We start from the raw sequence: 12,733 nt of genomic DNA on the forward strand, positions 1-12,733 counted from the left end.
TTACATATTTTTCTCTTTCCTCCCCTTTTTCTCCGGTTTTCGATGTTTAGATGACGTTCCAAAACTGTTGATTTATTTCACCGTTTTTTTATTATTGTCATTGTATATTCATTTTGTTTCAATATAAGAGCTACTACATGTGTATTGTTGTCTTTTTCGGTTTTACTTTTTTTTCACGCTAGATAGTATAAAATAAATTAGAAAATTTCTAATCAGAATTTTTATTTTTCTAGGTTTATGATCCGGTTGCAGGAAAGTACAAATGCAAAGACAAATACTATGGAAGACGTTTAGATGAGAATGGATTAAGAAGATCGTTGGGACAGTTTTTTGAAGCCAGAGGAAGAAGAAGAAGCATAATTTTATCTCAAATCTTGAAAAAGCTGAAAGCCCTTAAGAAAGCTATTGAAAAGCAAAATTCGTTTCGATATTATTCTAGGTAAGTTTCTGAATTATTTATTTTCTACATTGTGTAAATATGGTATTGTACTCGGCAAAAATTGCCTGAAATAAATTTTAATGTATTTACAGAATGTAAATTAATTAGTTTTTTTCCTTGCTATAAGTCGGGTGGTATAATGCCTTAGCTCACGCAAGAACGGTGTCAGAGCGAAAAACTTTCATTTGCTGAAAAAGAACTGGTGGAAAATATTCGAAAAGGGATAAAAATGACACCTCTGTGGGGCAGAAATGAACGCAGGATTTTTCTGTAAGGGCTATCTAGCATTTTTTTTTTTTTGGGGGGGGGGTCAATAATATGGAATAGTAACTATTTGATACTTTAAATAAGAAGTACCAAAAAATCCGGAGGTTTGGACCCCGAGGACCCTCCCTTCTGCACGTCCCCAAAGGATTGTAAAAGAGACACATGGAAAAATAATAGTGGGATTTTTTTATCACCTTGCGGAAACTTTTGCCAATGCTTTATTTTGCCATCTAAAATTTTAACCAATTGTATTTAGTTGATAAGGAATGGCTTACTATGTCATTTATCCTGCGTACACAAGTTACGTCCATAATTTTTGTTATCAATCAAAATCATATTTTTTCCTATAATCTTTTTTAGTGAAAAATATTGTTGAAATTTTATGATTTTCATGATAAAAAATTATGTGGCTTAGTTTTGTTGTCGAGTAAAATGTTTCAGCGGTAATAAAATGAATAAATGAATTGAATAAATGAATGAATAAAATGAATAAGTGAATTGAATAAACGAATCAATAAAGTAAATTCAATAAATAAATGAATAAAATGAATAAATAAATGAATCAATGAATGAATAAATGAATTGAATAAATGAATGAATAAAATGAATTGACATCTCAGAATTTGGTTGAGTAAATTTTTTCCGCTTATGACCATGGTTTCACTACCCCGATTTTATTAGCAATATCCCTGGATTTCCCCAAAAGAACACGGTGTTCTCCGAAACGTCAATGAAAACTAATGTTCACAAAATTAACGACTTGTATTTCGTGCATTTACAAACTAAAAAACAGTAGTGGAGCACTAGCTGACATAGCGTGATCCAGAGAAAACTAAAAACAGGTTTTGATTTTGTTTTTCTTTTCTATTGCTATCAGCGAACAATTGTTTGTACAAAGAAGGTTTTTGTCTGGCCTTACAAAATAAGACAAACGAAATTAAAAACCTCGAACCTCTAGCTGTTTCTACGTTCAAGAAAAGGAGGAATTACGAATTCTATATAGAGCGGGGGGGGGAGGCTTCCAGCACGCGCCACCTGGTTTACGTGGTTTACGAAAGTGCGCACCCTCTCGGGCTAAATCCAGATCAAAGCAGTGCTGCTGGTATATATATATATATATATATATATATATATATATATATATATATATATATATATATATATATATATATATATATATATATATATATATATATATATATATATATATATATATATATATATATATATATATATATATATATATATATATAGAATTAATCTACGGGTCAGCTTATAGAGGGACAGACAACAGGGGCACAGGTTGAAACCTAGCAGGTTTATTTTTTCTTGACATCTTTGTGACCTTACTTTGCATGATATATTAGTGAAAATACAAAACGAATTACACCCAAGTCAAAATTATAAATTTTCTTCCTGAGTTGGAAAAATTCTAAAAATTGCCTTTTTTATTTTGTTGTAAAAAAATAAAGTAATATTAGAAATATAATTTGAACAACTAATATAGAAAATGGTTCACGCCATACAATTAGGCCAGGGAGGCTTTTGGATCTGGCGGTAGCATAACTGAATCTGGAATAGGGATGAATTGACCTGATTTTTAAAACTGGTTTTAACTGAATCTTGGTATTTGTAATATGTCACTTTGGATGACTTTTTGCTGTTTTTTTTATAAACTTCTTGTAATTTTCAGATTTTTTTTATTATGCCTTTGCTATGTTCTTTGAATTTAAAGTTTGAATTTGAATATTCACTCGTGAATGTCCGAAATACCTTTTTTTTTCTCCTTAGGTTTAGTCTGCGTTGCCAGTCAACTTTTTCAATTTAATGCAAGGTCTGATGATGACAGGTTAGGTTAAGCTAGCTTAGGTCTTTAATTCATTTTTGATATTTATAACCAAATTTTACGTAAATCTAATCTAAACTGACATAGCCTAACGTAACTTTAACTTTTACCATCATAGCTTGCTATGTTTATCTGTGTTTAACATGTAATTTGATGTTAAAAAATTGTTTAATTAAATTTAACCCTCTCTTACTGCGAATTGGGAGCCCTCGAACCCCTTATGTGCTCAAACTTTTCATGTTTTTAATATCCATTCGTTATTAGGTTACAGTGCTTCTTTTCGTAGTGTTGAATTTTAGTTTTATTTTCTTGAATATTTTATTCGGTTAAATAAGTCATAGGTTGGACATTTTTTTGGGAGGGAGGATTTTTGTCCCGTTTAAGACGTTTCAATACACTATTTTAGTTAGAAAAAGGGGACTTATGTATTATGGCGACCCAACTCGAGTTCTTGATCTGAGTAGAGCTGGTTTCTCTGACCATGGATGAAATTAATTCAGTTTGTGATATGTAGTGATAGACAATAGTGTGTGACTGACCATGGATGTCAAATGAAGATTTGGGATTTGCCGAGGACCGAAAAAGAGACAATTAGACATTTCTACAATAGGGGAGATGTTGCCCAAAAACAAAACAGTGTGTCAATGGACACACGTGACTTTATACTCTTTCATGTGGTTCTTAATGACATCTATGCGTTCTGGGTGTTTTTTTTTTCATTCCATGTAAGTACCCTAGGCAATTGGAATTTTTCATTCTTCCACACACAGTTTGTAACTGTTTAAACTCCCAAGGCAAAACATAACAATTTATTGTTACTTAATTTTGAATCGCTATGGGTTATACAGATCATCAAAATGTATAGTATAGGTGAAATCTTAGGAAATCAATTGGATGATTCATTGGCGTGAAACACTTCGTCCTAAGCGATCAATTGTAAACAAAATTGAAAACAAATATTAAATCAAATACCGGAGAATGAGTCAATACAAACTCAGCCACTCCTGTACAATTCTAGCACGTGGGGGCTTTCCGCAATTTTTTTTTTTTGTATTTCCATCATATTTTCATTGGGATTCACCTAACTTCCCTTCCTGAGTGGGTCGCTATGATACATAATTACCAGAAAAAAATTTCTTGTGAGTCCGTAAGACCTGCCATCTACATTTACATGCCTTTTTGTTTGTAATTCATTTGAATTCATGTCTTCGTTTTTGTGTTTAGGACAGAGTAGGAAAATTTGATAGTTCTCTTATTGCTAAAGAAATGGGGTTTTTCTCGGGGTTTTCTTTTGCCCCTTTCTTAGTAGTGATAATAGAAAGTTCCCACTGCAAGAAAATCAATTTCTACTTAGAGAGATACAATTTTTAATTTAACGCTGATCGAAGTGCTGACGAGTGTATTGTACATCCGATTTCTGGACAAAATAAACCGTTCATGACATACGTCATACTCGAGAGACTCATAGTGTCTTTGGTGTAGTAGCCTACCCACCGGAAAAAATGCTGACGAATGTATTGTATATGACGAATGTAATTCACTTCATTACGTTCGTCATACAATGACGAATATAATGAAGTGCAGACGCATCCTATTTCTGGACAAAATAAACCGTTCATGACATACGTCTTCCTCGAGAGACTCACAACGTCTTTGGTGTAGTAGCCTACCCATTATTATATTATACCACTATTACCGTTATTACCATTATTACCATTACTAATACCATTATTATATTTTACCATTATTATAGTAGCATACCATAATTGAATAATGAACCTGGTCGTACAAACCCCCCACCCCTTGCCGCACTTATCCTATCCCAACTTTCTGTCAGAAAGCTTGGTATATTGTATGTTGAGCCCCAACTACCTAAGAGCATTTAGTTTGTAGAATTGGCTTGTCCAAGTTTGTCCGTGACTTCCCCCTCACGCCCATCCTACCGCAAAGTCTTTTACATTAAGGTGAGTATGTTGCATTTTCTTTTTGACCAAAATCACACTAAGATTTTCAATTTGTGTGACTGGAATACTAAAGTAGCCCCTTGCCCCTTCCAACACTCCCGCCTCTTCTCCCAAGTTTTTAGCCGAAAGGTAGGCATATTACACCTGTGTAAACCAAAAGCTGCAATGGGTTTCAATCCGTAGGATTTGAGACACGAAGAGGGCCCATTGTCCCCTTAACAATCCCTTAATTCCAACCTGCTCTTTGGAATAAAAATAGACATGCTGCTTCTTGGTTTAAGCAGAATCACGCAAAGGATTTCATTCCGTTTTGGTAGAAATTGGGCCCTTAGACCCTTCATCATACCCTCCTTAAGCCTTGCAATGTCAACTTTGCAGCAGTCGGCATGTTGCGTAAGGGATTTCAATCCACGTTGATGGTGGTACAAATTGGGCTCGTAGCCCTTTCATCATCCCGTGTTTTTTGGAACAGTTGCCCCTTCAGCCCCCCCTTCTTCCCCCCTCCAGATGTTGCACTTCACTTATATGGAAAACGTGAAAGGATTTTCATTTTTTACAATTTCAGACACTAAACAGGCCCGTGATCCCTCGGAGAAATCCTCCGGAGAAGTATTGTTTATGTATATGAACAGAAGTAAAAAATTAGGTCCTAGGACCCTCCAAAACCAACTCCCAATCGTCCACTTTTCACCAGGGAGGTACGCAGGTTTTTTTCTCTTTTTATTGTGTTGAAACTAATGGCACAGGTACTCTCGGTGAATGTGACATGACAGTAATGATTTTCTGAGGCGTATTCTTCGGAGGCCCTTCTTTGGCCCCCAGTCTGCTTGAAATTCCTGTTGCGAAAAATTGAGCCAAGGGGACAGAGTGATGGGTTTCTATAGGCGTCCACCACTTACAAGTCTCACCTTTCTTCTGCACTAGTGTCAGTACTCACTAGAAATTAGGATGCGGAATACCCATGGTTGCTATCCCTAGTGATTTATCACTAGCTCTAGGGATTTTTTATATTGCCTAACCACAAAAAAAAATCTCTAAATCAGTACATGACTCAATAAATTATCGAGAAAATCACTAAATCAACAACAAATCATTAAAATCTAATGCTATTTTGTTACTGGGTGGCAACCCTGGGAATACCTACAGCCAAGGAGACTTCAATAAAAAATTTTAGACTTCTAAGCTTCACAGCCCATATGGTTTAGATTTTAATAAGGCCTTAAAATGTCGCTTTTTGAGCATCTTTTCCTATTTTAGCAAGATAAACTTGTAGTGATTAACAAGAGTAACGTAGTTTAGTGATTCCTAATAAAGTGTGAATGTGGTAAACATTTTTGATAGATCAATCAATCAATTTATTAATACTAAAAAAAACTATTACAAACGTAAAGCGTTTACTCAGCCCAAGTAGCTTCGCTTGTAATGGGTCATTATCCTCAGATAGAGAATCGTTGTCATCAACATGTAAGAAAATTAATAGGCGTTATATTTGAGGTAAATTATAGGTAGACTTATCTTGTTCGTGCTGCAATTTTACCAACAACAACGCAGACTCTGCTAAGTTTTATGCTTCGGGGTAAAGGTAAAGAATACGGCATTAGACTTTACAGTCCCTACCGGCGGTGCTGATCTCCGTTTCTTGGCCCTTCAGCCAGGAAGTGCAATGGGGGGTTGGGGGCCAGCCATCCTGTGCTTTCGCACACCCTTCCTGTTTATCTTCCCCAGATTTCTCCAGGTACCCATTTAGAGCTGGGTCGACTCTGGCTAAGCTTACAGAGTCACGCCACTGACCCCCGTCCCAAACTGAAGAATTGGGTACACTGGGACTCGAACCCGTGTCCTCTCAGACAAAGGATCCCGAATCCAGCGCACCAACCCACTCGGCAAGTAATAAATCATTGGTTTTCGTTCAACCTGAATTTTAAGACAAAGACGTTGATTGGATTTAAGGAAATGGAGAATAATGCTCGTTTTGAGAATAAAGCGTATTTTGTGACCTTTTTATGCAAAGAACCATTTTTTTTTTTTTAAGAAGAAATCCTTCTTGAGACGTACCATTCTTAAAACTTTGAGGGGTTAACGACTTCGGTGACAAACTTGAAAACTACGGCATTCAATCGATTGTGAAAATCTTGGCCCTGGAACACTTCAGTTGGTCTTACCAAAGGTCGCTACAACACTTCGCGTCACAGTGTGGCTCTATTCCCTTGTTCGAAACACTATATTTGCTACAGGCATGTATGCAGGAAGTTCAAGGCCATATCCAGTGGGCTAGGGGGTTTTACCTCTGCCCTGAAATGCTTGTTTGATTCATATAAAAACGTAACAAGATTGCAAATAACAACATTTTGATGCTTCTTCAAAGTTTGTGTACCCCCCTCCCTGAACAAAAATCCTGGATAAGGCCCTGATGTAACTATAAAAAAACAATAAATTACGAAGAACGCATTAGAATTTTAATATTTGGGAGTATTGGGTTTGAAGAGGGTAAAAAAAGTTCCACTTAGACTGCTTTTCTATAGTTTTTTTTTTTTTTTCAATTGCTTATAAACTAACGTGAAGAAAAAACGTTAAAGAAGACAAACTATCCAAAATTCCGTTGCAGGGACGCATCGGAATTTGAGCCAAATTCCGGACAACATGTGCCTCTGCTACACCACATTTCAAGACGCCAATTCCTGTGCATGTGTGTGTAAGTGGACTATTTTTGTTTTACTAAACTTGTGTCTTTATTGACAACACCGGCCGAACGACATAGAAATTAGTTGCGCATCATAAATCCTAATTTTAGGTCAAGTTAATCAAAGATATTATCGATGATATTAAGGTGCCTAATTTAACCCCCTCTCTGGACTGAATAATGGAGTGGGGTTTGGCGATAAGCATGCTTGTGTAATAGGGAAGTAAATTTCTAAAAAAAAAAATGATTCATGGCATGAAATAAAACTTATCTTCATATAATTAGTCTAAAATACGTAACGTAGTTGACTGAGAATCGTAATGATTAAAATGTAATTTTGGTGGCTAATATGAATACTCTAGCCCCCCCCCCCCCCCCCCCCGCAAATCGATCTGAATTTGTCAATATGCTATTGTAAATTGAAAAAAATTAAAAATGATATTCAGCAACCCTGCCAGAAAGGACAACTGAGGGCGCACTCTAAATCTGAAATCGATTCCAGGCCTAATTTAGAGTGCTACTAGATTTAAAAGATTTATGTTTGGGCCCTAAGGGGCGTGTAATTTTTCTTTGGGCAGACATTCAAGCTTGAGCTAAAATAAAAACCGTGATTCTAAACTCGCAATCGCAAAACCTCCTTGAAAACCCCTCTAACCTAAACCCATACCGTTTCTTTGAAGTAATAAATTTGACTGTTGATATAATTTGGGTCGACCAGTCTTGAACTGTAAAAAAAGGAAATTTATTTTCACTACAGGCATGAAAACTAATCGTTTAATTTAACGTACAAGGTAAAGAAATAACGAAAATTGAATTAAAAACCTGCTTATAAAATAGACTTTCTCCCATTTGCCTCCTAGGGTGTCACAGGTGGCATTTCCCCCCTAGGTTTTTAGCCCTTTTCCCAGAGCTTAAAAATATTGTTTTTGGGTATTTCATTCAGTAATGTCTTTTTGTGGTATTTTCAGTGAAAAAAACTGGAAAAAAACTCAAAATTGCCCCACTAGATTAAAAAAAAAAATATCCTCCCCTTACATTTTCATAAATTGGAATGACTACTCCAGTTATCTCTTAGGCGTAGATATCTTCCCACTCTGGGATTAACGGGTCAGGATTTACCTACAGACCCACAAGCCGCGGGCCTAGGAAGGCGGAATGCCTGTGGGTGCAATAAATTATCATTGAGTGGCTTTTTTAAAATAAAAACTGGACTTCTATATGGAGCCTATGATAACGTACCAGCCCAGAGAATCGTGCAGTTCAATAAAAATCATCTCCGAGGACATCAGTACAAAGTGAGTATGGAACGTTTTTACAAGGACAGTTCCGTGGCCACTTAAACACTTTCAGAAATCTCCCAAGAGTGGCAGCTTAGAGTTTGGTATCACATCTCTCTTTCATTATTTTTGGTTCATCAGTTGCGTTCTTTGTGCTTCCACTATCCCCAAATTTTCGAGATTTTCTCCGAAAATTTCACAAAAACAGAGCGGCAAAAACCCTTGAGCCTAGAAGCGTCAAAGCTTTAAATCCGGACCTGGGGATTACCCTTGTATGGATGGACTACTAAATGCTTAAGAAAACCCTAGGAAACGTGGACAAGATTTTTTTAATTATTTTTTACTGTTGAATAAAGATTAATAAATAAGTAATCAATAATAGAGGATAGTCTAATTTTAACTCAATTATTTTTTGGAATTTCCCACTGGGGCAATCACTATTCTCTAGTAAAAACAAATTAAAAAATGAGAATAACAAAAGTTTATTTATTTAGTTTTAAAGTTATATTTTATCACTTGGAACTGTGTATAGTTTCAGATCACGCGCATTTTTGTTCTTTAATATTATATCTCATCGCCGGATATTGTCACTTTTGTAATAACACTGTCTACAGAGAGAGAGTTTTCGCCGAAAATCTTCATAAAACCATCAATTTGTGATCTTTTAACAGCAGAAAAAGAAGTAGGTCGTCCCGAAATGAGGCGGAAATAGGTCTTAAAAAGGATTTAAAGAAAATTGGAACTTCTTGGGAGAAGGTGAAGAGCCTTGAAGAGGCTGGGATGGAGGAGGACGTGCGCAACCTTGTTAGCCTCAGGCTGCTTGGTGCTGAAGTGAGTTGTTAATAGTAGCAATATACTGGATAGCTGGGTGGAGCATTGGTGAATTTGCTCATTTCATATTCCTTAAATCGGGCTCTGACCGGGGTCAAACTTCGCTTTGTTTGCTCGATTTTGTGTCTCTCAAAGGGGAAATTGCAGGATTAATAATTTATTAGTTATTAGTTTATTAATTTATTATTTAATAATAAAAACAGGACTCTCAATATCTTCACGTTGGTGAGAATTTGGCCGGTTTCTTGGCTGGACCTAGTTTCAAACATGTGTTTATTCGGCGAGTGAAACTTGTACTTAAAATAAAATATATTCTCTGAGGCCAACCTGACTTTCATACATAATGATGATAGAAGGTAATAAGCTTACCTAAGCTATGGATGTCAGGTGATTGATTTTTATTCTAACGATAATTTCGACAGGACCTGTGCCTGTCATCATCAGGTTAATTCAAATTTCTTGCCGGAAAGTAAAATCACTAAATAAATAAAACTAAAAACACTGAACAACACTAATTATGAGCCGAACCTGGAGCTATTGTTGTGCCATGGCCCGAATTTTGGTAGAGGCGTTGATGGCTGCTGTCCTGGTGGATCTTAAAGAGGTTGGGCCTTTAGGAAAGGGGTGGAGTTTTTTGTGAGTTTTCAATTTATGGGTGATTGGTTCCCAAATTTCGCTAATATGAAACTCACCATTGTCTTTATTGATGGCTGGTTTATTTTTAGCAAATTCCAAAGCTTCTCTGATTTTCTGCTTTAAGAGTTGTGGGACAATAGCAATAAGTTGGGCTTGGTCAAACTTAATGGAGTGGGAAGGGTTTTCAAAGATATGATGGGCCAATGCAGAGAAATTATCTTCCTCCTTTAGCTTTGTCTTTTTAAGGCAGGCATCAATGGAATCAGCATGTTCTTTTAATCGGTGATGTAGAGGTCTCATGGTACGACCTATATATGTATCACCACAACTGCAAGGAATCTCATATACCCCTGGTGGATCTGAAGTAATCTTATCCTTGCCTTTGTTCAAGAGGGAGGAAATAGTCCTTCCAGAGGGAAAAAACACCTTAAAGCCAAGTTTAGTGAGTTTGACAAAAAGGGTTTATCATCTTCAATCTTAGGAGCGAAATGCTTGGTAATTCCACTCATCTTTCTCCTGGAAATAACCTTGTCAATGACTTTTTGGTGGTATCCATTACCTATCAGAACATCTCTTATATAATCAAGTTCAGCCTTCAGCTCAAAATCAGAGGAGCACACCAGAAATGCTCTATCAACCAATGAATAGACTACAAAAATTTTCACTATAGGATGGTTATAGGAGTCATATCTCAGATATCTATCACTATGAGTTGGCTTTCTATACACGCTCAAGTCCAACCTAGTTTCTCGTTTTGTAATGAAAACATCTAAGAAGGGTAAATTGCGGTTGTTTTCAAGTTCAATGGTGAACTTAATATCTGGGTCCTGCTTGTTAAAAATATTGAGAAAGGATATTAATTTGTCTTGTGCCCCATTCCAAATTATCAAGCAATCGTCAACATATCTCATGTAGAGTTGGATATACTTGAAGTCCTGTTTGAAGATATTAGTTTCAATATGTTGTAGAAACACCTCGCTAAGAACTGGTGCCAAGGCTGATCCCATTGGTATGCCCCAAATCTGTTTATAAGTTTGATGCCTGAAAGTAAAGTAAGCATTGCTGAGACATAAAGACGTGAGAGTAATGATTTCTGTGGAGTCCAAGCAAGTCAGTTCTCTCCAGGAACCATCCTTTTCTAAAGCTGATTGTAAAGCTGGTATAAGACGCAGCAAGGGTATGCTGGTAAACAAAGATACAACATCAAAACTGCACATTGTGGTATTCTCCCCAATGTTGATGCTATTTAGCTTATCAACTACTTCTTTAGTATTTCTTATTGTGTGCTTGCTGCTGAGGGTTATGGATCTTAAAATACCAGCCAAATATCTTTCCAACTTCTGTGTGGCTGAACCTACTGTTGAGATAATAGGTTTAAGGGGTATATCTGGTTTGTGAATTTTTGGTACACCATAAAATCTAGGAATGACTGGTCTGACAGGAAGGAGTGTTCGGTAAAGTTTATCATTAATCCTATTGGTAAGACTGAGATTATCCAGAGCTTTTTTGATATTATCATAAGCAACCTTTACAGCATTAACGTCAACTTTTTCATACACTTTATTGTCACTCAAGAGGTTTAATGATTTGCTGACATACTCAGTCTCATTAAGGATAACTATTGTTTTGCCTTTATCAGCTTTGGTAATTATGATATTGGTATCATTCTTAAGATCTGTGAGGACTTTCATTTCATCTTTTGTTAGATTCTCCTCAGCAAGTTTCTTTTTGGAAAAACCTTTCCGTAGGGTATTAGAAACCAAGCTTCTAATATCTTGTGGGTCAACATTGATTTTTGTCTTATTTAGAGTTATAACTGACTCTACATTGGATATGATTTGTTCTACTGGTATGTGTTTGGGGGGGGATAGAAAATTCCCATCCTTTTGAAAGAATGTCTAATTTCTTTTGGTCAATAGTTTGTTGACTTAAATTGATGACTGCTGGACCTGGAGATACTCTAGGAATGTATGTATCCTTAGAAGAAAACTTCTCAAACTTAAGCTTTTCCAGCTTATCTATATGTACTTTTCTGGTTATTGAAAAGACAAACTTAAAATCTTTGTCATGGATCTTGCCAACTTTGGTGAGGTCTTCTAGGCTAAGAGTATTACTCAGTTGCTGTCTAATTGTGTTTATCTGTTGAAAAACCATATTTCTCCGCTGTTGTAGGTCATTTAATTCATTTCGCTCCTAAGATAGAAGATGATAAACCCTTTTTGTCATTACCTTATATCAAGGGTATTACCGACATTTTAAGCTCCAAACTCACTAAACTTGGCTTTAAGGTGTTTTTTCCCCCTGGAAGGACTATTTCCTCCTTCTTGAACAAAGGCAAGGATAAGATTACTTCAGATCCACCAGGGGTATATGAGATTCCTTGCAGTTGTGGTGATACATATATAGGTCGTACCATGAGACCTCTACATCACCGATTAAAAGAACATGCTGATTCCATTGATGCCTGCCTTAAAAAGACAAAGCTAAAGGAGGAAGATAATTTCTCTGCATTGGCCCATCATATCTTTGAAAACCCTTCCCACTCCATTAAGTTTGACCAAGCCCAACTTATTGCTATTGTCCCACAACTCTTAAAGCAGAAAATCAGAGAAGCTTTGGAAATTGCTAAAAATAAAGCAGCCATCAATAAAGACAATGGTGAGTTTCATATTAGCGAAATTTGGGAACCAATCACCCATAAATTGAAAACTCACAAAAAACTCCACCCCTTTCCTAAAGGCCCAACCTCTTTAAGATCCACTAGGACAGCAGCCATCAACGTCTCTACCGAAA

The 12,733-nt window shown here is 36.3% G+C and overlaps 2 protein-coding genes across 3 annotated transcripts in view; both read left to right on the forward strand.

Moving 5' to 3' along the window:
* The window catches only part of LOC136038948 (uncharacterized), a 470,704-nt gene that overhangs the window by 277,803 nt on the left and 180,168 nt on the right, over positions 1-12,733 (forward strand). The window lies entirely within an intron of this gene.
* LOC136038945 (inositol hexakisphosphate kinase 3-like) overlaps positions 1-12,733 on the forward strand; it is a 134,305-nt gene that overhangs the window by 99,394 nt on the left and 22,178 nt on the right. Inside the window, exons 6-7 of one of the 2 annotated variants that reach the window (XM_065722452.1) lie at positions 234-439; positions 7,122-7,208. In XM_065722452.1, the coding sequence (XP_065578524.1) occupies positions 234-439; positions 7,122-7,208 (293 nt within the window). The remainder of the gene's footprint in view (positions 1-233; positions 440-7,121; positions 7,209-12,733) is intronic. The other variant, XM_065722453.1, reaches the window with a different exon arrangement.

This window comes from Artemia franciscana, chromosome 18 (genome assembly GCF_032884065.1).
Source record: "Artemia franciscana chromosome 18, ASM3288406v1, whole genome shotgun sequence".
NCBI classification, from domain to species: domain Eukaryota; kingdom Metazoa; phylum Arthropoda; class Branchiopoda; order Anostraca; family Artemiidae; genus Artemia; species Artemia franciscana.